This window comes from Gigantopelta aegis, chromosome 3 (genome assembly GCF_016097555.1).
Source record: "Gigantopelta aegis isolate Gae_Host chromosome 3, Gae_host_genome, whole genome shotgun sequence".
Taxonomy (NCBI): domain Eukaryota; kingdom Metazoa; phylum Mollusca; class Gastropoda; order Neomphalida; family Peltospiridae; genus Gigantopelta; species Gigantopelta aegis.
The window spans coordinates 48725312-48752893 of NC_054701.1; the positions used below are offsets into that span (position 1 = coordinate 48725312).

The 27582-nt window shown below is 35.1% G+C and overlaps 1 protein-coding gene across 2 annotated transcripts; it reads left to right on the forward strand.

Annotated features, from left to right (window-relative positions):
• Positions 1 to 27453, forward strand: LOC121368161. 2 transcript variants are annotated; one of them, XM_041492772.1, is made up of 8 exons: positions 1 to 219; positions 4204 to 4264; positions 8573 to 8724; positions 12216 to 13748; positions 21639 to 21813; positions 22826 to 22955; positions 23348 to 23560; positions 24819 to 27453. In XM_041492772.1, exons 3-8 carry the CDS (start codon positions 8595 to 8597, stop codon positions 24957 to 24959), a joined length of 2322 nt encoding a protein of 773 aa, XP_041348706.1. In that variant the 5' UTR covers positions 1 to 219; positions 4204 to 4264; positions 8573 to 8594; the 3' UTR covers positions 24960 to 27453. The 2 variants fall into 2 exon arrangements, with proteins under 2 accessions (XP_041348706.1, XP_041348707.1); XM_041492773.1 differs by lacking the exon at positions 4204 to 4264.
• The last annotated feature ends 129 nt before the right edge of the window (positions 27454 to 27582 follow it).

A 27582-nucleotide genomic window follows, 5' to 3' on the forward strand; every position in this document is an offset into this window, starting at 1 on the left:
AGACGCTAAAAGTGTTATAAGCATCAGGCAGCTTGCTTATATAGCCTAAAACGTCATTAGATATTGAGTCTGGACTCAAAAAATTGTATAAGCACGGGCCCAGTTCATAAGTTTGTGTTCACGGATTATTTCGTCAAACGAACGCTCTTTACAACTTTGTTTTACGATTATTCACGACTTGTAATGAACGCAGCATTAATACGGTGACAAGAAGTTGAGGTACGAATTAGAAAGAAATGGCAAATATTTCGTTTTTATTTGTAGTTTTCTTTAGTATCATGAACAGATAAATATTTTCGAAAGATAAAAAAATATTTTTTCATTCCATATTTGCGTTGTAGTGCCAAATTGTAAAGACATGTTAAAAGTATTGTTTGAAGGGTTCCACGAAACCTATTGTCACATTTCCTATTGTCGTGACGTCCACATTCTTGAATTTAAAATCTTTGTATTTTTCAAATTCTTTCTAATTAATTGGCATTTTAATAGGGAAAATAAATACTTTAAATGATAAAATAATTGTGAAAGACAGTATTTAAATAATCAAGGATCTACTATTTTAAAAGTAAGGTAGGGCCTATCACTTTTAATCTTAAAATTGTAGATTGTCAATTTGTTACATGCCCAACCTCCCGCACACATGTAAATGTATTTATAAGTTTGCCACTGTAGGCTAAATACACTCACATGCACACACACACGCACACACACACTCTCCCAACCCTCGACCCCCCCCCCCAAAAAAAAAACCCACCCCAAAAGTGGGGAAAATTCGCACAGCAAAAAAACAGAAGAAGAAAAAAGCAACACCACACCTACATAATATCTATACCATGGTTCAGCAAACATTCTAAGTACTAAGTAGTTTTGATCAGTAATTCTAATTTGACGACATAAAAAGAAGGAATTAACTGTTTTGAAAATAACAAAAAATTTCATTTTTTATGTGCAACTTGTGAAAACATTGGTCAAGATATTTAATAAAACAGCAGTACTCAAAGCATGTATAGTTGAAATAATTTCTCAATTATTTAAAAAAATTATTTTATACAAACAAAATATATCTTCATCGAAAGTGGATGACAGTAACTTTTCGTCTTTTCGCAACCTTGTTTTGGCTTCGTACTCAATAAATATAACATATCTTACCATAGTTTCACTTCAGATCCATATTTCGTAAATAGTAAAAACAAAATAATCACTAGATTTTCTTCAAACACAGTCAGGTGTTTCTGTAATTCTCAATAGCAATTTTCAATAGCAATTTTGTATTGGAATTTTCCAGCATTCTGAAAATAGAAATGTCATGTACCCAGTTTAATGTTATTGTAAAGAGATGCCAAGTGATGTCATTGGAATACTGTAATTCAAATTCAAATTAATTATACGATTACAATGCTTTGCCACATTAAAGTAAAAATATTCCACTTACCTTGACCCCTGTCAAAATTGTTTCAAGTTCAATATTGAGCAAAAAACAGTGTTTACAGGTCAGTATGTTTTTATTTTTCATAATTTTAGACAAAATGTTAAAGTTAAATATTAAAAACTGAAAGAAATGAAAAGTACCTTTCGTCAAATATATCATATAATTTTTTTTATATTTATTGTGTACGAAGTTTGAAAAGGGTGTGAACAGTGACTGTCGTCGACCTAAGGTCACTTTTCACACCCATGTTTTGCTTTCTTACACAATAAATATAACATATCTCACCGTAATTTCACTTGAAATCCATATTTTGTAAAAGGTACAATTTTTTAATCACAAGATTTTCATCAAACACATTCAGGTGCATTAGTAATATTCAAACAAAATATTTTCAATTTAGCAATTTTGCATTGGAGGCTTTTTCAGCATTCTTAAAATGGAAACCGTCATGTACTGTACCCAGTTTATGGTTATTGTAAGGAGATGCAAAGTGATGTCATTGGAATACTGACGTCATTCAGATTCAAAATTAGCTATATTATAATGCTTCACCACATTAAAATAAAAACTTGTCTACTAACCTTGACCTCTCTCAAAATTCTATAACAAGAAGACAGCGCTGTTTACAGGTCAATGTTTTTAGTTTTCATAATTCTGGACAAAATACTAATTTTAAGTTTTAAAAGACGAAAAAAAAAAATAAAAAGTATGTTTTGTCAAATGTATCAAATAAAAAAATTACCATTGGATATCTTTTATTTATTGTGTACGAAACCAAAACAAGTGTGCGAAAAGTGACTGTTGTCGACCTTAATAGTACACATTAACAAAATAATTTAATGAAATATAGAGTTTAATGGGATAAACTAATTTTAAAAATGTAAACTGTATAGGCAGATAGCATTTAGCTCAGTCAGTTGAGTGCTCTCTTGAGTTGCTTGTGTCATAGGATCGAACCACCTCAGTGGACTAATTCAACTGATCAAGTTTTTTCTCGTTCCACTCAGTGAACCACAACTGATCAAAGAATGTGATATGTGCTTTCCTGTCTGTGGGAAAGTGCATATAAAAGGTCCTTTTCTGCATTTGGAAAAATGTAGCAGGTTTCCTATGATGACTACCAGTCAGAATTACCAAATGTTTGATATATCCAATAGCTGATGATTAATTAATCAATGTGTTCTAGTGATGTCGTTAAACAAAACAAACTTTAATGGTATTCTTACTATGGGTGAGTATAATTGCTGCTTTCTTTATATATTGACCAATGTCAATAACTGCACTTAAAAATAGAAACATTTTTGTTGTTCCAAAGCTCTTTTTATACATAAAGCCAAGCTGGAATTACTGACAAAAACACTTAAAATTTTAGACTTACACATTATTGCAAACCCTGCTTGGCATTATATTTATTATTTCCCGGTTCACCGGGAGGAGCTATATGTTTCATTTCCGTCCTTCTGTCTGTTTGTATGTCCATCTGTTCCACATGTAATTTTGCTGATTTTTTTTGTAATGCCTAATATTGAACACAGAGTTAAGGCCCTTGAACTTAGGAGATATGAAAATTTGTTTACCAAAAAATAAAATAATTGGCAATGACTGAAGATATTTAGAGGAAATATTGTAGATAGCTTTACCATGTACTGTTACAGATCAAGCTTAATTTTTATGGCGATTACCCATTTTTCACAGAGTTATCATATGACCCTTGAATTTAGAAGATAAATAAATTTGTTGGGCCTGGTAGGGGACTTGTATAGTACTATTGCTTTAGCAGTACAATACTCTCAGAATGCTTGTTAAAATAATTTTATTACTTATTAATGAAAAATTGTTAGTCTACACTTATTCAGTAGTCTTTGAAAACATTTAAAGTACTTGAATTTTAAAATATAAATTCAAGATGAAAATAGTTGTACTTAAAGGTACTTGCATTTCAGTGATAGGTCAGTTTGATACTAAATGTTTTTAGCAAAATAAAATACTGTTATATAGCATGTTGTCAGTGGTTACATTTCTTTGGGATTTTTAATCCAGATGCCTACTCCAAACCCTGAGTGAGTGCTCTGCAAGGCTCAGTGGGTAAACCACTTGCACCGACCAGTGATCCATAACTGGTTCAACAAAGGCCGTGGTTTGTGCTATCCTGCCTGTGGGAAGTGCAAACAAAAGATCCCTTGCTGCCTGTCATAAAAGAGTAGCCTATGTGGCAACAGCAGGTTTCCTCTAAAAAAAAACAATGTCAGAATGACCATATATTTGACGTCCAATAGTCTATGATAAGATAAAAAATCAATGTGCTCTAGTGGCGTTGTTAAATAAAACAAACTTTACATCTCTTTGTTTGTCTTCTATTATGTCAAATGTTTGTCCACAACCATAAGACCTGCCTTTATTTCCTTGAGTTCACATCACTCATGTACAATATACTGTAAATCATAAAATGTTAGGGAGCATAAATTTTAGTGAATGTAGCAAAACATGTAAATTTAAAGAGACTGTCCCAAAAATACTTTTATGAGATTATGCTTTTGGTGATTACGTGAACACGCAACAATGGTTACATGCTATTGATTAAACCAAAAGGATAGCATTACTGCACTTTTCTACTAAATATAAGTTGTATAACGTCAGTTTATCAAATATATTCTTTCAGCTGCACCAACAGCTAAAGCTTTGTTTTACGACCTCGCTAATGTTTTATGCTGCTAATATATCACTAAATTGGATTTTGCTAAATTTTAAGATCATTAATATTTTATGATTTACAGAATTATGATAAAAGTTCACAGAATCGACTTGAGACAGCAGACCTTTGATGACAGCATGACAGTGAGTGTTGAGAGTTATGTATTCAGTAAATGTATTTGCAAGGTTTCCATAAATCATAGTATGAACCTGCTACATGTAAAATGTCACCACCATAACCCTCTCCTATATTTGCATGAACACATCACATGGTGGTTGTAGCAAGCAGTATCTTCTCACGGCTTGAACTTAAGAATTTGTCTTTCATAGCAATTGCCTTTGGCAATTTTTATACACCCGTATATGATGGGTCATATTATGGTATGGCATTATCCGTCTGTCTGTCCGTACATACATCCATATGTCCATCTGTTAACTTTTTCTTGTCTGGACCATATCTTGCATACAGATGCATACAGGACCATCAAACCTCACATGTATGAACAAACTTGGGATGGTGGTGTGTCGTGTACTAATACTAGGTCACTATGACCTACTTTTCACAGTCTACTGCACATAACAGTAATAACAGTAAATCCTTGTCCGGACCATATCTTGCATGCATACAGGACCATCAAACCTCACATGTTGGAACAACTTTGGATGGTGGTGTGTCGCGTACTATTACTAGGTCACCATGACCTACTTTTCACAGTCTACTGCTAATACTAATACTAATAAAATCACAATTTGTCCAGAATTTGTTACTCACTTGTCCTGTTCATAAAATATGATTACTCTTCCAGTATGCAATTCAGCACCGACAATACATATGCTAATTTCTTGGCGGTTCTGTATTGTTAACATACATACATAAACTGTTTCTCTGCCAATATAAATGTGTCACCAGAGTACCCATGCCAAACAAAATTTCCTTTTCTAATAAAGAACAATAACTTCATTAATCAGACAGCACCTTCTTCAATGGATACAGTATCATCAGTAGTTGATCCAAAACAAACTGTTCATCCTTCCCATTGCAAACATTTCACATAATTAGAATTGAATCGTACCCGTAACAAATTATTAATATCTGTGGTTGTCCATCAAACTCCTGACGGGCATATCATGTACCTCACCGGTACTCTTGTTAAAAAGTAACATGAGACAAAGAAAGTGAGACAAAACCATGAGACAAAAAAGAGTGAATACAGTTTGTAAAAACATCTTGCAAAAACCCTTTGGAGACGAAGATTGGACCTCTGACTTGCTTGACCCAAATGTTGTTTAAAGTGCATATTCAGACGATAAATTAACAGTGTCTTTCATGGTATTTGCCCAAAATGGCTATACCAAAGAGTGTGCATTTTTCATCCACAGTTTCTATGGATGAATATATTGTCACTACTTGTGAGGACCAAAATCATGATTTTCAAAAAAGGAATTCATGTACATTTCAAGTAATTCAAAACATTACACTAAGAAGATACTAAACATTTTCATAAAAGTCACAGAAAGTAAAATTCCAGAAGATCCACACAAGCCTGATAAAAATATCTGGTTTTCATTCTCGAGGGGCGGGGCGGGGCGTAGCCCAGTGGTTAATTGCCTGCTTGATGTGCAGTCGGTCTAGGATCAATCCCCGTCGGTGGACCCATTGGGCTATTTCTCGTTCCAGCCAGTGCACCACGACTGGATTATCAAAGGCCGTCGTATGTGCTATCCTGTCTGTGGGATGGTGCATATAAAAGATCCTTTGCTACTAATGGACAAATGTAGTGGATTTCCTCTCTAAATTACCAAATGTTTGACTTCCAATAAATAGCCAATGATTAATAAATCAATATGCTCTGGTGGTGTTGTTAAACAAAACAAACTTTTCATTCTCGAAAATTTATTCAGAGGAAGAAGACTCAAAGTTCAAATGCATGTAAATCACCAAGATGCAAAAGTGTGGGTGGTGCTGATCGATAATACCAAAGATAGAAATGACAAACCTGAAGGTCAAATTAACCAAGGTGAAGTTGAAACACAACAAATAGTGTATAAAAAAATAAATGGTCATTCATATTCTGCCAGCCTGAAAGTGAACCCTAACATAAGAAATAGCATTGGTAATAAGAAGTTTACTGAAGGGTCAAATTCTCAGAAGACTGATTATGTTGAAATAGAGAAGAGTAACAGTGGAAATCTTGAAGGTCAAGTGACCAAAAGAACAATAGAACAGATCAGTACATCTGACAAAAGTTTCCTTCATAATTCTTATTTTATTGGAGATACTGATGGTAATAAAACTTCCAACTCAGCAGTTTTTGGATAGCCATACAGGAGGTTTTAGTTCTAAACGGTCAAATGCCGACAATAATAAAGCACAAAATGTACCATGTAAAACAGGAATCATCAAGCTGAGGGGCACAAGAAACTTATTAAAATGCAACAAGAATTTTGAGGAGCATAAAGAAAGGGAATCTACAAACTGTTCCAAAATACCCAAGTTCTCTGTTGAGAAATGTAATGACAATCATGTTCATTCACTTCTTAATAAAAAGTGTATGGAGACTGATATGATTGACAAGGCAAGAAATGCATATTATAGTGTATATATAGCTGTTTTCACAAAAAGGGGCAAATAACAGTAAAGACATTGAAGCTGCAATATTTTCCACAAAACAGCATATAATGTAAATAAACAGGGATGCACATAAAAAGCATCATCACCTGATGCACTAGATATAATATTTGGCCATGTACATGGATTAGAAAAGCTTGTGGTTAAAATTATATACCAAAAATGTCCACTCCGTTATTGTATACAAAAGCACGTTTAAAAAGTGCCCAAAATCACATGACATAGTCGCAAGTATCAAAAATGGGACAACTGGCCCTGCATTTGATCAACCATAATTTCAAAACTAATTAGAATATGTCCCTAAAAATTTGCATGCTTTCATTTTTATATGGATGTACAAATGGGTGAAATTTTTTAAAATTTGGAGATTGTAACACGGGGACCTCTGGTTGACTTGGCATGGAATGACCCACATGCTATTGTTATGAAATCATATTTGCTTTAGATTTTAATGTTAAAAACATGAAAAACAACTTCTTCTTTTTTAAAGTTCTTTACCATTATTTGCCCTTTTTTGTGAAAATAGCCCATAAAAGGACTCAAAAGTACAAAATGATGAGGCTTGTCTTTGTAAAGATTGGTCAGATGAACCCATAAACACCAGTAGCCCACGTGTTAAGATTCTGTCAGGTGTTCCTGACTACCTTGACTTCAAAGATGATAATACTGAAAGTCAAACTGACAATGTTTCCAACTTGTATTTGTCTGAGACATCATCTACATACAGTTCAGAGGATGAAGATTGTTTATATGCTATATGTAGCCAAGAAGATGATTCCATAGAAGCTATCATATGTAGAGAATACTAAACGAGTTCCCGTGTGAAACCGGTTATATTACAACAAGTGTATTTTTAATGGTACATCATGAGCCAAAGCGAGTGATGTATGATTAAAAACACACGAGTTGTAATATAAACAGTCTCACACAGGAACAAGATTAGTAATTTATTTATTACATAGCACATCAAGGAACTAAAATCATATATGTCCACCGTGGTGTAATAAATATATAGAACTTCACATGTGTTGTTTTTGCTTCCTATTTATTGCACAAGTTTATTTTGCGCAAGAATATATACCGCAAGACCACGTAGTGGTCGAGTGGTATGTTCTTTCTTAAAATAAACGAATGCAATAAATAGAAAGCGAAAACAACGTATGTGAAGTTGTATATTTATTACATACCTTCTTTTATGTTTCACAAAAACTGTTTTTAATTTAATGTCATAACAACACTTTGTTAAATCTACCATCAAAACTCCTTTCTTGGATTTGCTTAACGTTAAGAAACATACTCTGTGGCAGTCTTGTGTAATGTTTAAAATATGATGTGACGTAATTTGTAAATCATATATGACGTCGGTAAATAAAAGGCACTAACTTCAGTAAAAACAAAAAGGGAATTCTCCATTTAAAAGTTTCGGTCCAGACCGCACATGTGTGCGATACAAAATAAATTTATCACACAGTTTCAAAATGTCTTTATCGCTAGAATAAGATTGAATAGGTACATGTATGTAATAAATAACACTGCCACACTTGCCGAAAACTCAAGAATCTGAGATTCAGATCACAAGTTACTCTCTAACATTGCTGTCAGCGTTCCTTTGAAGAACATTCATTCCAAAGAAAGGATGCTTAAATATGTTAAAATTGTCTTTGTGATCAGTAGTGAATCACACAGCGATGTTAACAAAGATGGCAAAGTTTTAACTGAGGATTATATATAATGGTGAATCATATGATTTCGATGTTAGAATTATTGTCCATGGGGCTTCACTTTACCCTTTTTTTTCGACTGGTGTTTCTTCTAACTTTCAGACTGAAGATATGTGCTAACTCAATGAGCCATGATAAAATGGAGAAGCAGAATACATGTGATGCTGTCCATCAGCTAGGGCAAGATGCAGATAGAAATTGGCCATCTCAAGGACTTGGTCTTCAGAGAAGTCAACATCATCAAGTGAATGGTTGTAAGTTTTTAATAAGATAAAATCTAATCTATATAGCATTGTTTGACATGATATTTAAATAAAAGTCATACGGTTTTCAATTTGTTTTAAGTTTTAAGGTTATTGAAACGAATGTATAAGAAAAGTTACGTGCCTGCTACATGTAACTGGGTCAGTCAAGTGCATTTATTTTTCAACACTTGTATAACCAAAGTGCTAAGAAATGTATTTCTTCGCAGTTAAAACAGAGAATAGCAGATCAGTTTATCCGGTCTGTGAAACTGTAGTGTTGGGAATCATATTAACATCAGTTCCATCATCTGAACTGTAGGAACAATTTTTGTTAACATTTTCCGCGACAATCGATTATGAATTTTATAATCTATCATCACATCGGTAAAGCCAAACTGATCAGTCTTCAGTTATAATCGATCACTGAAACATCACTAGTTTACTGTACTAGATACATCACTGTAATTATTTTATAACATATTGCTAATAATGTATCCTTACAATCTTATCTACAGACACCTACTCCATTTAAGTACAAACATATAGTTTTTGTAAATACACTATACCTGCATGTTGCCTTTCTATAGAAACTGCAGATATAATATAGACATAGACATAAATGGTAGAATCAGCTCTGTAATATCAATGCTGTAGAGAACAATTGCCATTTCATCCTAATTTTAGAGTATTTATGAGGCAGATACATTAAACCAAAACAAATCGTATCTCTGCACAACGCAGTAGAAAAGACATTACGCAAAGTCTTTAATAGATTATTGCTTCCATGATCCAATATCAAGTGCTCGTCCTTAGAAAAACCGTAGGAGATTCGTAATATGTTTCATCCCTCCTGTAAGATTACTGTCACTCACAAGACTAGCTTAGAAAACTCAGATTTGCTTTGCTTTACAATAAACCATCAATATTTAAATTAATTCAACTACTATCCATTAATGACACAAAACAGTTGATTAAACTCTGTGAATTTCTTATTAAAGTTACCAAATACAAAACAGATCATCACACATGAAAACGGAGTGTATACATGTGTAAATATTACATAAATGTAAGCTACACATTTGCTATTGATGTACAGTACATTAATTTACGTATGTTTCTTATTGTATATCATACCCGTTTGTGAACATTATTATAGTCTGTATATAATATATTCATGTCGCGATTGGGATGAACATTCATGAATCTTTATTCGATTTAGACACGTAAATACAGTTTTGGTTGGTTGCTGTACATGTCTGTCTATCTTACGCCTATAAACTGGGGATCTAGCCTGAATAATTTCATTTACCCAGACCGCTGTTCAGTTAATTATTACACATTTGATAAAGCAGTTAAAATGGTAAATAGTTTGGGACATGGTACTTTGATAAGAAAGATGGATATCAAATCAGCTTTTAACACTTTCAATATTTCCATCAGAATTTGAACATCTTTCAAGTTACTTAACACATATTTGTTGATAACTGTTTGCCAATAGGCTCTTCCTTTTGTATCTTGTTTCTTCATATTTAGAATGGATATTTAAATTTTCTTAACAAAAGGAAACTGATTGATTATTTATAAGATTATTTATTTGGTGGTCGAAAAATACACAGAACATATTTCATTGATTTTATTATGAAATTGAGGTTTGATGTACTTGAGAAAGCCAGAATTACGGTAAATAGCCATTAAAAGCATACTGTCACGGATTTAAGGACCTTATTTCTCTAAAAATTGATAATAAATGAAAATTTCATTAATTTTTAAAACCCAAATCTAGCAATCACATCATTTTAATTGAACAATGATGGAGTGAAATCCATGTCATCCCTCTTGGCAATTTTAGTTTTTGAATTATGGACCATTGCCATAATTCAATTATTTTCACAAAATATCATTAATAAGTGGAGTATAGTGGTTACATAGATGTCTGAATGAAGTACATTTAGAGGGAAATCAAATATATTTTTGTTCAGATAATCCTTTGTTAGGCCATTTAATAGATCAGTGGTCTGTGACAATATGCCTTTACGCTGCAGAATTAATTCGTTTGGGTGGATACATAAATAACCTTGAAATTATAGAATCAAATTCTAATTTATTTTCCCTGACCAGGTTTATTTATCTGCTCCTGGTAACAACTGCAATTTTTTTTCAGTGCTATTGAACTACCACCGATAATGTATGTCATTCAATTGGATAAGTCGGTCTATTGCACTAGCGGACATGGCATATCTACTGTTGGCCACGGCGTGTTCTGTTGGTGGTGGCTGAGATCCGCATGGTGATGCTAGATCTCGCCATGTGGCAGTTTGTCACTCAACAACAGTACCGTTTATTGATTAATTTGGATTTTATTTGAATTGGATTATGCTATATTTTTCTTTGATGATTTATTTGCGTATTTGTGATGTGTACATTTGGTTCCAGTGTGTGCTGTTGATCAATTACATAATTTTCACGTATTTGCAATTTTCAGTGTATTATTTCATTTGCTGTATCTATTTGTGTGTCATTTTATTTATATTTGGGTTGCCAATTGCCCTATTTTGGGGTGGTAACCTTAAATTAAGCCGTGACCAATTCAGCCAGTAAACAAATAAACACATAAACACATAATATTTTGTATTGTTATCTTTGATAACTGTCCAACGATGTATCATGTTTTGTATATGAACGTGTGCATGTACGGGGTGGGGGGTGTTTCGGGAATCAAAAACCCTCCCTGCTCAAAGAAATTTTCTTTTTTTTCAATATATTTTTGGGGGGAGCGTGACTCAACCCCCCTATAAACTTGCTTGCCACTGACTAGACCATCACCTCCTGCATAAATTCCTGCACATGTGCCTGATGAAGCAACAGTGTGGTTCAGAAACCCTATGTACAGAAATTATAAAATCACTTTTTAATTAAGTTAATTGATTTATTCTTTTAGTTGCCTTCACCTGTGATTTGTGTTTCGGAGGTGTATACAGGGCTCAAAAGTCGCCAAAAAATATGGTGGCCCATAAAATAATAATGCATGTTGGCAAATTATGGTAAGCGAACCACGAACAAGATTTTAATGTGGAATACAAATATTAATAGTGGCTCATGTGTTATAGCTCTAAAGAATATAATATTATTTGGGTGACTAACACCATTATTTTTTTAATATTTAAGTCGCCCAAACAGGACATTGGTCACATTTGGCGACCTGGCCACAGGCTGTTTTGAGCCCTGTGTATATATAGTGCATTACCAGATGTTGCAATTGTCTGTTAGCGCCAACACCGGTTGGACATAAAAAGAATACATACTGGTATTATTAACATCATGGTATTGTGATGCATTTATTACCAATCTGCAAAGTTTGTAAATATTACAATAGATGGGTTTTAGAGCCAAGTACATGGTCACAGTCAGAAGTGTGTTAATTTTTTTCAGTATTTTCTTTTAATACACATGTAGTCACTGTTAGTCAAACCTGCATGTAGTCATTTAATTACATATTTTAGATGATTCCGGTGACAGTTGGAAAGGCCAAGTGGTACCATGCTTACAAAATGATGGTGCTGGTGAAAAATATGAAAGAAAGATTGTGGATAGTGACAAAAGCTCTAAATTGTTGCCCCATGTATCTTCTGGTGAAGAAGGCAAAATTTGTTTAAAAGAAATGGTTGCAGATGCCCAAACTGGAAATTCCAAAGTGCCATCATACATACAGTGTGAAGGTGATGTTAATAGTCATAAACTGGGAACAATTGTAGATTATACTGGTGATAACTCCATAAAGCCATTCCACTTGAATTGTGAAGATACCAGTGATATTAAAAGAATGGCAATGAAAATGGATTGTAATGAAAAAGTTCTTGCCTGTAGTTGGAATATCCATACAAATTGTCCAGTTCATCGAAGCAGACCTACAGAGTACAACAATGCTGATGTCTTCTCTAGAGATGAACCTCCATGTGCAGAGACCTCTAGATTAAATACTGATACATTTGCTGAGAAGATCTGGTGTAAAGCAGTGCCAGGCAAACCCTGGAGTAATACTGAAACCACTCCAGTTGCTAAGATGAACACCATTGACCACACTGATAAAGCTATTGGGACTGGTCCCATTGATGGCAATACAAATTGGATGGGCAATGGTGAAAGTAGTAGTACTAGCCAAGTCAAAACTGGAATAAAAGAACCAAGTCGTTGCCCTGACTGTTCCTCCTGCTTGTGTTGTAAGCACCAACATATCATGGTACCCAGCAAAAAGCCATTAGAAAACACTGGAGAGGAAAGAGATCAGCATGATACAACTGGTACAGCTTGCCTAGAAAAAGAAAATGTGCCTGTTCAGTTGGATTACAGAAATAACATTTACAACTATGGATGGCCTTATCCATTCTGGCGTGGACAATCATGTCCACCTTGTGAGACTCCTATGTACATGTATCCTGGAATGCCTCAATGGATATATCCTTATTCATATTCCTATCAGAATAATCGTTCTGAGGATTTACCAGATAGGTCAGAACCTGCTTTAAGGTCTACGTTTGCACCTCCAGACACTCCTCGAACACCACAGTCTGTACCTCCATCCCATTTATCTGAAAATAGCTATTCGAGAGAAACTGAATCGCCAAATTATAATTGTCCCAGATTACCTGAAACGAGAAGTACACCCACAATGAACAATAAAGGGAAGCCGTTTAAGAGAAGGTTCCAGGAATTCAAGGACCATTATCCAAGGACTAGTACACCTGAGAATACAGAACCATCTATGTCCAAATCTTCTGGGTGCAGAACACTTCTCAATACACCAGCAGACAGCATCACTTCACCAACGTTTGACTGGAAAGAACGATTCAAGAGAAAATATTTCAATTTCCCGGTTCCATTCATTGACTCTCACTGCCACCTTGACTTACTCTTTGAAAGATCGGGTTTTACAGGTACATTTGATGAGTACAAGCAGTTGCATCAGGACACATTTCCTGAGAACTTCTTTGGCTGTGTAGCAATTTTTTGTAACCCAGCCTCCTTTGTGCCTGAAGGTAAGATTTAAAAAAAAACTAATTACTGTTGATTTTTTGTTTTTTTTGTTTTTACATTTAAAATACAACCTATAAAATTTTATAATAACCATATGGCAGGAAACATTTTGTTTTTAAAATCTTGATTAGCGATATTTCTAGTCAATTGAAAATTAATTAGCAACTACTGTTTAACGTTTTAAAATTGTGTAGCAATTTCTGAAACTTTCATGGCAAATCGTGACACAGTACTGAACAACATTTTCCCTGCATGGCATATATTTTTGTTAATTCATACACAATATAACATCATTTTGATAAAAGTGATAAAATGTTGGCTGCTTCCCACCAAAATTATTTATTAACTTTTGCTTTAAAATATATTATAACTATATATATATACAGTTGTATATATATATACACACATGTATGTTCGTAAAAATTACAACCAATGTTGCCGACAAGTTTGACATTTTAATGCCCCTAATCTGGTGGTGGTGCTATCTGTCAATGATAAGAAAGATAATGTACTCTTTGTAATCAAAATGAATTAGGTGATGAATATCATTATCTTTTTATTTGTCCATATTTTATCAATACTCACAAGAAATATATCAAGTCAAAATACTTGTTCACGCAAAATATTCTAAAAGTTCATGAATTGTTTAATAATAAAAGTTTGCCAGTGTTAAGAAATCTATCTTAATTAAATTAAGTTGTAAGGATCATCTTCAAAAAAATCTCTTAAATTTTAAAATGTGTTGTAGGAAACTACTATATCTCGAGTGTTACATTAGAACAGAACAGAAGTAATAAAGTGTTTGCTTTTGTTGTTGTCTCTGACAAGCCTATCTAACTGCTGACAATCTACTGATCTGTCTCTGACCACCCTAACTAACTGCTGACAATCAACTAATCTGTCTCTGACAACCCTATCTAACTGCTGACAATCCACTAATCTGTCTCTGACAACCCTATCTAACTGCTGACAATCAACTAATCTGTCTCTGACTGACCTATCTGACTGATGACAATGTACTAATCTGTCTCTGATTGCCCTATCTAACTGCTCACAATCTACTAATCTGTCTCCGACCACCCTTCTGACAACCCTATCTAACTGCTGACAATCTACTAATCTGTCTCTGACTGCCCTATCTAACTGCTGACAATACACTAATCTGTCTCTGACAACCCTAACTAACTGCTGACAATCTACTAATCTGTCTCTGACAACCCTATCTAACTGCTGACAGTCAACTAATCTGTCTCTGACAACCCTATCTAACTGCTGACAATCTACTAATCTGTCTCTTAAAATCCTATCTAACTGCTGACAATCTACTAATCTGTTGCTGACAGTCAACTAATCTGGCTCTGACCACCCTATCTAACTGCTCACAATCTACTAATCTGTCTCTTACAACCCTATCTAACTGTTGACAATCTACTAATCTGTCTCTGATTGCCCTAACTGCTGACAATATACTAATCTGTCTCTGACCGCCCTAACTAACTGTTGACAGTCAACTAATCTCTCTCTGACTGCCCTATCTAACTGTTGACAGTCAACTAATCTGTCTCTGACCGCCCTATCTAACTGCTGACAATCTACTAATCTGTCTCTGACCGCCCTATCTAACAGCTAACAATCTACTAATCTGTCTCTGACTGCCCTATTTAACTGCTGACAATCTAATAATCTGTCTCTGACCATCCTAACTAACTGCTGACAGTCTACTAATCTGTCTCTGACAGCCCTATCTAACTGCTGACAGTCAACTAATCTGTCTCTGACTGCCCTATCTAACTGCTGACAGTCAACTAATCTGTCTCTGATTGCCCTATCTAACTACTAACAATCTACTAATCTGTGTCTGACCGCCCTATCTAACTACTGACAATCTACTAATCTGTCTCTGACCGCCCTATCTAACTGTTGACAATCTACTAATCTGTCTCTGACAACCCTATCTAACTGCTGACAATCTACTAATCTGTCTCTGACAACCCTATCTAACTGCTAGCAATCTACTAATCTGTCTCTTACAATCCTATCTAACTGCTGACAATCTACTAATCTGTTGCTGACAGTCTACTAATCTGTCTCTGACTGCCCTAACTGCTGACAATCAACTAATCTATCTCTCGCAACGCTATCTAACTGCTGACAATCTACTAATTTGTTTCTTACAACCCTATCTAACTGCTGACAATCTACTAATCTGTCTCTGACAGCCCTATCTAACTGCTGACAATCTACTAATCTGTCTCTGACCATCGTAACTAACTACTGACAGTCTACTAATCTGTCTCTGACTGCCCTATCTAACTGCTGACAATGTACTAATCTGTCTCTGATTGCCCTATCTAACTGCTCACAATCTACTAATCTGTCTCTGACCACCCTTCTGACAACCCTATCTAACTGCTGACAATCTACTAATCTGTCTCTGACAACCCTATCTAACTGCTGACAGTCAACTAATCTGTCTCTGACAACCCTATCTAACTGCTGACAATCTACTAATCTGTCTCTTAAAATCCTATCTAACTGCTGACAATCTACTAATCTGTTGCTGACAGTCTACTAATCTGTCTCTGACTGCCCGAACTGCTGACAATCAACTAATCTGGCTAGCACTTAAAACTTTGACCTTTAAACCCTATCTAACTGCTGACAATCTTCCCTATTTGTCTCTGATAGTGAACTTAATGTCTATTTTACCATGCTGCATCCTTATAACGGCACATAACTACAGTTAATTGTATGTATCTTGTAGTCTTTATCCTTGTCTTCATTGTCCAGATATTTTTGGAAGAATACAGGTATTGAGGAGATCTCCTCAATAAGACAACAAAAAAGTATAAACTGCAGTAAATTATTTAGTTTGAAACAGTTTTTTAATTTGAATATAGCTAAATAGCATGGCTATGCAGATATTTATAATATCGATAGGAATGCACAGGATTATGATATTTATTGTTCATGTGCAAAATTATAAGTCACTGATTGTACATGTGTGTAGTCTTTAGAATTCAGTCATGTGAAAAGGTTGTAGCTATTGTAATAAGTGAAAATGACATGATTTCACCAACTAATGACATGCCATGGGTATAGAGATTATTATACGAGCTTGTATGTCATACTGATTTTACGAAACTCATGTCAGGATTATTGTATTACCCGAGCGAAAGGTGATTGGTCTTTCATGAGGCCCTCTCTAATCTATACATGATATTATACATACATGAATACATTCATACAAACAACATCAACATACATGTAATATGTATAGCCAGTGTTCTAGATAAACGGTATCCTGATATCCCGGGGATACCAGAATTTAATTTTGGATACCAGACTTCAAGAACCCAGTATCCCACCGGGATACCATATAATACTAAATTCTCAGATAGGATACCAGATTTTGAAATGTTAGTATCCAACTGGGATACTGCCCAAAAATTTTAATCTCGAACACTGATAGCAATACATGAGAAACACAGTAGAAAGAACAATAGCGCATATTGTGAATATTTATATAATCTTTTAATAAATTTGTTAAGAAACTTGAGTCATTGATAACTCAATACATAATAATTATTTTAACGAAAACGTCAACAACAAAAGTACATCTTAATTGAATGTTTATGCATTAGCCTAAAATTGATTAACATTTGAATAGTGCTTGAAATAGCTGGATTTGAATGAGGCGAGGGATTGAGAATGTTTTGTATTTGAAGGTAGTGTGTTTAGCATCCCTGCATGAAAAACTATGGCGATAAAATTCTGTTCTTGGTTTCAATTCATAAAGGTGACTATGTTGAGTTGACCTGAAATTTAAGGAGTGAATTTCTGAAGTTGTTTGAAACATTGTTTCTACATATGATGGAGTTAGTTTGTTGAGGGCTTTGTAGACAAACTGGCAGGTTCTAAAGTCAATTCTCTCTTTGATTTTAAGCCATTTGAGAGAGCTGATTATTTCTAGAGTGGAAGGTTCTTTGCTTTTTTCAGTAATAAGTTTTGCAGCTTGATTTTGTATTTTTTAAAGTGTTCCTATAGAATGTTTTGAGCAGGTTCCCCAAATTGTGGAGCAATAGTCTAAATGAGTTAATATGTAAGAGCAGTAGAATATTAATCTGGTCTTTTGGTCAAGATATTTTCTGTTTTGTTAAAAAATGTATAACAAATAAGAAGATTATTTAATAATTGCATTTATGTGGTTAGCCCATGTCAGTGTTGGGTCAGTGTGTACACCAAGATGTTTATCAGAAGTGGAACATTGCACTGGTATGTGATATACATATACAGTCAATGCTGTTGTGGTTTCTGCGATCAAGGTCAGTTTTTTTTTTTAGAAGAACCAATAAGCATGATTTTAGTTTTATTTAAGTTAAGTGACATCTTATTATGGTTACACCAAAGACTTGCCTCATTCAGATCTAACTGGACATGTTTTTCTAACAGAGATATGTTATCAGCTACACACGTGGAGCTTACATCATCAGCAAACAGATCCATCACACAATACTTTTCATAGAGTGGCAGATCATTGATATATAATGCAAACAAAGTGGGGCCAAGTACTGATCCCTCTGGGATGCCATATGAGAGATTAGGAGGATCAGATTGGGCTTTGCTAAGAACAGTTTGTTTTGTACCTGAGAGATATGATTCAAACCATTTTAGAGATTTTGAATCAAAGTGATAGATGCTTAGTTTCTTTATGAGTGTATCATTATCTATCATGTCAAATGCTTTTTTAAAATCGATGAATGTAGCTGAGACAAATTTACCATCATCTACTGATTTTTGCCAGTTATTAAAAATTCTAAGTAAAGCTTTTTCACATGAATGTTTGGTTCTAAATCCAGATTGGTAATCATAAAGGAGTTTGTATTCATCAAAGAATTCAGACAATGCTTTATGCACATGTTTTCCCATTATTTTAGACATTATTGGCAATATAGAAATTGGTCTAAAGTTTTCACACTTTCGTCTATCCCCAGTTTTAAATAATGATTACATATGTTTTGTTTGTTTATTACTTGGTGGTTGCTGTCATCCTTAATTGAGGCAATGGAAGTGTTATCTTTGGGATTAAGGTTTCGAAGGATTTTGTGAATGGCAGCTGGGTTTGACGTGTTTTCTTTGACAGCATTTTGCATGTAGTTTGTTTTAGCTTTGTCAATCAATGAGTTGACTATATTATGCCAATATTTGAATTGTCATTCTTTGTGTTGTTTTTTGCAAACGTCTCTCATTTTCATAACACCTATAATTTGATCTGTATGCCATGGCTTAAGTTTTGTATACTTAACTCTATGTTCAGTGAGTGGTGCATGGTTATTCATATACTTATGTTAACCAGTCACAGATTGAGAGCAGCATTGGGGTCAGAAATATTACTTCCTGGTTCAAGAGTATTTGATAAGTCATTTAAAAAGTGACTAGTAAAAATGCTTCAGCCATCGATATTGAAGTGTGATGTGATAATTATTTTTAATAGGTTTGGCCTTTGATTTATATATACTCTTCAAAAGAAGAAACGCAAAACCACATTGTCGTAACATTTGGAGAATTGATTTAATTATTGAATGGTGAGTCCGATAATTACCAAATGTTGCATGATTGTTCACAATTCACTCTAGTCCATTGTGAGTAAGTGATAGGACACACCACTAAGGTCAAGGTCATCTGGAGTCAATACCGGGTGTGGCCTCCGCGTGTGTTGACAACTGCCTGGCACCGCCTGCCCATTGAAGCAACCAGAGTACGGATGACGTCCCGGGGGATGGTGGCCCACTCGGCCTGCAAGGCTGCTGCCAGCTCGGGCAGGGTCTGGGGCTGTGGTTGTCGCTGTCGGAGGCGTCGGTCCAACTCGTCCCATAGATGCTCAATTGGGTTCAAATCCAGTGATATCGATGGCCAAGGAAGGACATTAATGTTGTTGTTCTGTAGGAAAGCCGTTGTGAGACGTGCTGTGTGAGGCCTGGCGTTGTCATGTTGGAACACTGCGTTGGCGTTGGCCATAACTGGAACGATGTGTGGCCGGAGGATCTGGTCAATGTAGCCCTGTGCATTCAGGTTGCCCTGCACGTGGACCAGGTCAGTTCTGCCAGTGTGTGAGATGGCTGCCCACACCATGACACTACCCCCGCCGAGTCTGTCCACTTCCTGCATGCAGTTTGCCGCATAACGTTCACCACGACGCCTATACACGCGACATCTTCCATCATGACGTCGGAGCAGAAATCGGGACTCGTCACTGAACCACACCTGTCTCCATCGCAGTTGAGGCCATTGTCGATGAATCTGGCACCACTGCAGTCGGAGTCGACGGTGTTGTGGTGTTAAGATGACACCTCGAACTGGACGTCTGGCACGAATTCCTACCTCATGTAGGCGGTTCCGTACGGTCTGGTCGGATATCCTGCGCAAACCTGGTATTGCTGCGGCTGTGGAGGTGGCAGTAGTCAATCGTTCCCGAAGGTGGCGTACCCGGATGTAGCGGTCCTGCCCGGGGGTAGTGACCCGTGGTCGACCGGATCTAGGGAGGTCACGTATTGATCCATGTTGCTGGTAACGGTCCCACAGTCTGGAGATGGTGCTTGGGGACACATGGAATGCCCTGGCAACGGCCGTTCTGGATTCGCCTGCGTCTAGTCGGCCGATGGCATTGTTTCTCTGCGGTTCACTGAGACGTGGCATGTCCTGGATTGTCAACTGTCAGCCAGATACAGAGGCCAGGCAAGCGAACACCCTGCACTTTTATACTGTCGGTGTTCATGTTGCACGTGCAGACAACGCACGTGCAGTGGTGACATGGTTTGCACGTGGCTGCGTTTTTGCGAATATTCACATTTTGGAACTTTATTGTACAGTAGCTGCGTTTTATCGAATGTAACCGTGGGAATGTGTTTGGGACATGCAATGACCTTATATTCACAAAGCATGAACCGGTAGGAAACATAAAATCGGAGTTATAACCCATTTGTACCCTTTTGCGTTTCTTTTTTTGAAGAGTATACAATGCAGACAGGGAAATGGTCATTTATTCCAAGTTTGGGTACAAAGCAGCGATTAACCTTTGCTTTGCTTGTAACATAAACATGATCAATAAGTGTTGAAGATTTTTCTGTAATTCTTATTGGCTATATAATTATTTGCTCTAGATTATATGCTTTACAGGTATTAATAAATTAAGAATGTTTTGAAAGTTAGCAGGTCTATATTAACATCACCCATTATAATCAATTCTTTGTTAAGTGTGATAGCTTTTTCTATATTGGCATGGAATTGTTCAAACCATATAATCCTGGCATTTGGTGGTCAATTAAAAAAAAAGCCACAAGAATAGATTTAGATTTATACGGAAGTATTTCCAACCATATTACTTCAAGTTCATCGGTTTCAAAATCGACTGTTCTGTTATAGGCAAGATGCATAGCCACTGCCATGTTTGTGAGTTCACTCTCGTCTTTCTGGTTTATGAAACCCATCGATATTTAACATGCTGTCTGGTATTATGTTGTTTAGTTCGCTTTCTGTTATACCTAGAATACTGACATCTTGAGCAAGTAGACTAACTTGATAAAATTTTGATCTTATACCTTGAACGTTAAGATGTGCTATTGTTAACCTTATAACACAGGTATTGAAAAAACAAAGTTTTATAGTTGTATAATACTTACAGGTGGAAAGTAAACGCTACTCATTTATAAAGCTAATTATCAGAAAGCATATTGTGGATTTTGAGAAACAGTTGCCTCTAGCCCCATGTCACTTTGTATCTGCTGACATAACACAACTATAAAGCTTTACAGAATGTTTGTTTTATATAAATAAATAAAAAGGAAATGCCAAAGAGACTGATATGTTATTTTACATTCAACTTTATTTTGCAGGTGGTCTGTGGAAAAAGTTGGCTATGGACTACAAGTCTAACATTTATCTTGCAATGGGATGCCACCCAAAGAATGCTGAGAAATTTAACAGTGTTTCCTACAACAATCTTAAAGCTTGTCTTCAACATCCTAGGGTTGTTGCTCTTGGGGAGATTGGCCTTGACTACTCAGGAACGTAAGACAAAAAAAAGCCCTGAAATCTTTAAGTTTAAAGTTCTGTTTCAGAACCTTTTCTCATTGAATTACACATGGCGATACAACTTTAGATTTGGATTCCACCTCAATATTTGGATTCTGTCCTCTCCGAATGTTAGTTTTGATTTCTTCAGCGCTAATTCTGTACTTCTGAAAATGAAACTATTCAAATGCGTGAAAATGAAACCTGTGAAACAGAAGAAGAAAAAGTTTACTTACTATATTATATTTTGTGTTTATAACAACGTCATGCTCTGAACTTTTAATAACACATTGTTTACAGATTTTGAACGTCGTTATATAAGTAGCATTTATATTGACTACAGTACTTTCAAAATTATATATGTTTTATTCACGTTGCAACTTAGTAACATTCCTACTTTATGTAAATTATAATAAGCATTATTTCACAAAATGTAAAGTAGATATGAAAAATAATATGAATTCCGAAACACTGGTAATTAATAATTTAAGATGATACAGATTCCTTTAAACATCACCTGTAGTAATTTGGTTATATAAATTTTCTAATGATTTCTCAACATAATGTCCTGGATATTTTAATCATAGCTTCTATTTAATAATTAATTCCAAACCTAAATAATTAAAGTTCTCTTGCATTCATTACTATTTAACATCATCCCATTGGTCCAGCTGTATCAGCGGGAGTTTATTCATTTCTCGAAGAACATAGAAATAACATTATCAGGGAACATCATATACTGATGACATCACTTTATATTGGTAATTTGTCTTATTGAGCATTATTGTTTTGAAAAAAAAAAAAAAATGGAGTGCTATTATTAGTTTGTTTCAAATTTTAATTATAAGGATTGTCTGTTATTTCTTTTATGTTCATTTGGGTATTAACAAAAACAATCATCCATATACTTATATCTGAATGGCTTCCTTTCCACATTTTCATAATCAGTTGCTAAAAAATGACTGTTAATACTGTGTATGATTTTTGAATGTTGTGATGTTGCTAAAAGGTTTTACCAGCACGAGGTGGAACAGAAGACTGTATTCATCCAGCAGCTGAATCTCGCACTGGAAGTGGGCAAACCGATCGTGATCCACTGCAGAGATGCTGAAGATGACTGTCTTGAGATCATGCAAAGGGTGAGTCCACTGTATTGTTGATAGCAGTTTTATCTCACATCTAATTGTATCGTATGGAAGACACAACGTTATTATCACGTCAGAGTTGTGCAAGTTCTTGAATACTGCTAGTCCTGAATATTCTCACCATTTCCACATATTCTGAGCATTATTCATTCATATTTTTTTGGTTACTGATGCATCATGAGAGTTTGTTTGGTTACTGATGCATCATGTGGATGTCATGTCATAACAATTCTCGTTTTCTTTTTTTTACCTAGTTCACTCTTGGAGTCAAGGTTGAGAACCTTCTGTGCAATAACTGCACATTTGTGTTGCATGCTATGCTGGAGACAGCTGTAAAGTTAATATTGGTGGGGGTTTTTGTCATCATTGATTTACACATTTTTCAGATTGTACCACGGAATTATAAAATCCATTGTCATTGCTTCACTGGAAATTACACGAGCTGTCAAAAGTGGTTGAACATGTTTCCCAACCTGTATGTTGGGTTAACTCCCGTCATCACCTACAACACTGCCAAGCCTGCTCAAGAGGTGGCCGAGTTCATTCCACTGGAAAGACTGCTACTGGAAACTGATGCACCGTACTTTGTTCCCCATGGGGTAATTGCATATTGTTATTTTTCACAGTGTTCAATTTTCTATGATAACTTCCTACTTAGCTCACACACACCCTCCACCCTATGGTCTCCTGATCAGACTTTTGACTACTTTTTAGAAGGAAAAGAAATGGTTAATGACTCCCCAGCATTATATTATATGTCTTTATATCACTTGGCTGATTAGCAGCAAGGGATCTTTTATATGCACATACCCAACCAACAAACTAGTGTTTGATATACCAGTTATGAAATTGTTGGTTAGAATGGGAAATAATTCTGTGAGCATTTTACCTGTGAACTATATAATCTTTCTAGCGGAATCTAAACTTGCATTTGACCATTGGACTTGTCATATTGTGGTATAGAGTTTTCAATCTGTACTTCCATAAACTTTCGTGTTTCCAGAGCATGTCTTTCTTATCAGTTCAAACAGGATCATCAAACCTTGCATGCAAGTACAATTTGGGATGGCAGGGTGTTGTGTACTGTAACTAGGTCACCTTGACCTACTTTTCACAAATTACTCAACATTAAAAAATAAATTCTTGTCTAGGCTATATCTTCCTTATCACTTCATACAGGATCATCAAACCTTGCATGCACATAAAACTTGGGATGGTGGTGTGTCATGTACCATAATTAGGTCACCATTACCTATGTTTCACATATTACTTAATGTTAAAGGAAATCCTTGTCTGGGCCACATATTCCTTATCAATTCATATTGAATCATCAAACCTTGCATGCAAGTACAACTTGGGATGGCAGCATGTTGTGTACCATAATTAGGTCACCATGACCTACTTTTGAGGAGCATATCATATAGCTTACTGGTACTTTTTTATATTTTATATATATATATAGCTGGTAATCATTTTGGATGACATTCTAAATTATTGTCTCTTTCCCATTATTCAAATTTGCCCCATTAATTTAAATACCCTTCTGTCCCATTGCAATTCACTAGCCTTGCCGGAGACTGGCAGTGGGATGGGCATGCCTGAACTTTTATTGTTTATATGCACGTTAAATGAGTTTAAACAAACAAACAAAACAGTCTAACCTCATTATTTTACATGTATTATAAATAGCATTTCGTTTCCACAAGAATAATATTAAATAGTTTTTATGTAAACCTATTATTTATTATTTATTGCTAAGCTACTGCATCATCCTTCTGAGAAAGTACACAGAATGAAAATAGCAAGTTGAGTGCAGGGCTACCTGTTACTAATACTATTTTCATTGTTTGGATGCAGGTTCCACGCAGTCAGCAGCATGTTTCTCATCCTGGAATGGCAATTACAGTGGCTGTTGAAGTGGCATACCTGAGAGATGTTCCAGTTTCAATGGTGCTTGCGCATTGTTACAGGAACACAAAGACTTTGTATGGTATATAATCTAGAACTTCCAACTAGCTGTTATGAGTATGTGGACTTTTTAAATGAACTATTTGCAAAACAAATTGTTATTGATTTTTCAGGTATTCCTTTAAGCCTAGATCACATTAAATAAGACTGTGACTGATTTTTAGTCTGCCCGACGGCATTTGACATAACCAAACATGTTTGGGTCACAGACAACAGTCATCGTATAGTGTGAACGGGTCGTGTAATGTGATCTAGGCTTTATATGCATTTTGAACGTGTTAATAACAGATGGCAGATATTGAATACACAATTAAATATATTGTTGGGATTTGTTACAATAAAAAGCAGATAATCCAGTGATAAGATGTTATCAGCATAATTTCCAAAAATTGTTTATGACCTGTAAAATGCCTTTACCTACCTTGGATCACCATTAATAAGGTGATTTGCAAATCTAGTTGCCTTTTTCCCCATTATAAATGTGTCATTTTACTTTGTTTTATGGATAATTTTCAAAGTTATAAAATGAAGTTTATTGTTCTACTCTGTTGTACTCTCTTTTGTTTATTATTGTAGACATTTAATCTTTTGGTGTTTTGTACATCACCTTAAATACGTAGCTACTAGTATTTGGAACATAAGTTATATACATTTCTCATGCTAACTGGTTCTCTTTGTAAACCGATGATAATGCTATAATTGTGCAGCAGTGGCTGAAAAAATGCCCTAGGTTTGGTGCAACTGGGGCCTGAAGCATAACCTTTTTCTCTATGACAGAAATTGATATTTTTTGTGTTGAATTTACGAAAACAATAGATGACATTTTCTAAAGTTGGTGCAAACAAGATGGTGGCCATTTTCCAAAATGATAATTAAGCTAATTTAAAATAAAAAAAATCTCAAAATACTTGACATTTCAATGGAAGCTTCTTTGGGATGTAAAAAAAACTCATTTATTTGGTTGTTTTGACTGTGCATGGCCCAAACGTAACCCATTATGTTCATGTAAATAATATGCTAAATTTAATGCCCAAACAGAAAATAGATTACACTAAATTAGATTTGTGTGAACGAGACGCAATTTTCAGGTTTGTAATTTAAAAAAAAAATCTTTACCAATTCCAGCCAAATTTCACTGGAAGTTTCCTTGGCACATGAAAATACACATTTGTGAATTTGGTAATTTTGACTTCCTAGAGGTCTGAGAGGCAAGGCCCAAAAGGGGAAAATTAGCCAATTAAAACAAATCTTCTCAAAATACTTGACCATTACCAGCTGAATTTCATTGGAATCTTTCTTGGCATATGGAGAAACAAGTTTTAAAAAATGGGTAATTTTGACTCCAGAAGCCAGAGGGGCACACCCAAATGGGGGAAATTAAAGCAAATTTGAAACAAAAACATTTTCTTGAATTATTTGACAAATTCCTGCCAAATTTCATTGGAAGCTTTTTTTGGCGTATGAAGAAACAAATTACTTAATTTGGTCTTTTTGACACACCCTTCCTCCTCCCCCACCACCGGGACTGATGGGTAGGGCAGAAAGAATAAAATTAGGCCAATTAAAAAAAGAAATCTTCTCCACTTCCAAAAATCCCATTAGCAAATAGTCTTCATGTATGTAAAGGTCAATGGATGGATTATCTAAAACATCAGGTCCTAGGGAGGAGTGAAGTTTACTATAGTTACAGAGAGAAATGCCATTTTAGAAATCTTGCTTACATCAACTTAAAAAAAAAATCATCTTATTTCCAATAGCAGTGTTTCTGCCAGAAAGAAATATTTGGGTATGGCCCTATGGAATTGAATATTTACAATGTGTGTGCTGCATGCACCTGCCATCTGCCAGAAAGAAAATGGATTACGTTTAGGGTTAGGGTTAAGAAAATAATACAGTAATAATAAGTCATTAATTTTGTCAAAAGGTTAACTTAAAAAAATTAAATCTGCAAAATGTTTGGGTGTGGCGCCATACCTATTTTACCCTCTAGCAGAAACCCAGATGAGCTTAGCGCCCCAAAGACTAGTTTCCAGCACAGTAACAAATGCTATCCATTCAGGTCAGGTATAATTTGTTGTCCCCTGCTGCAGGACTACTCTGCTTATAGATGTAGGTCACTGTTAACCATCACAACTTTTGGGAAAAATAGTTTGGTGGGTTTTTTTTATATTGATTAAATTGCTTTTCATTTGCTTTATTTACAAGCATGTAATGTTGTAACAAAATGCATGTTTAGAAGTGGTAGGTTCTTGTTGAGTGAACATTAAAAATAGATAGTCTTTGAAGAACTTTATTGGTGTGCATTATTGTAGATATATTTTAGTTGTTGAAATAACCATATCTGCATGATGAAATGTAGAATATTTTTTTACGAGTTTCAAGGATACAGGTTTAAAATCAAATAAATGTTATGTATGTACATTAACTGCAGTCAGTTCAGTGAATGGATTGGTTATTTTTTAAAGTTTAGTTTTGTTACATGTATGGTGCCACATTCTGAAGTTAATAAAAATTCTTAACCCTGTATCGACTATTCTTTTGTAATGTAAGTTATCTTGTCGAAATGTCATCATTGGCGAAGGCCCAGAAATTATCTCCCCCGTAGAGGTCGCATCGTTACTATAAACACTATAGTCTGGCTTTGAACAGCTGT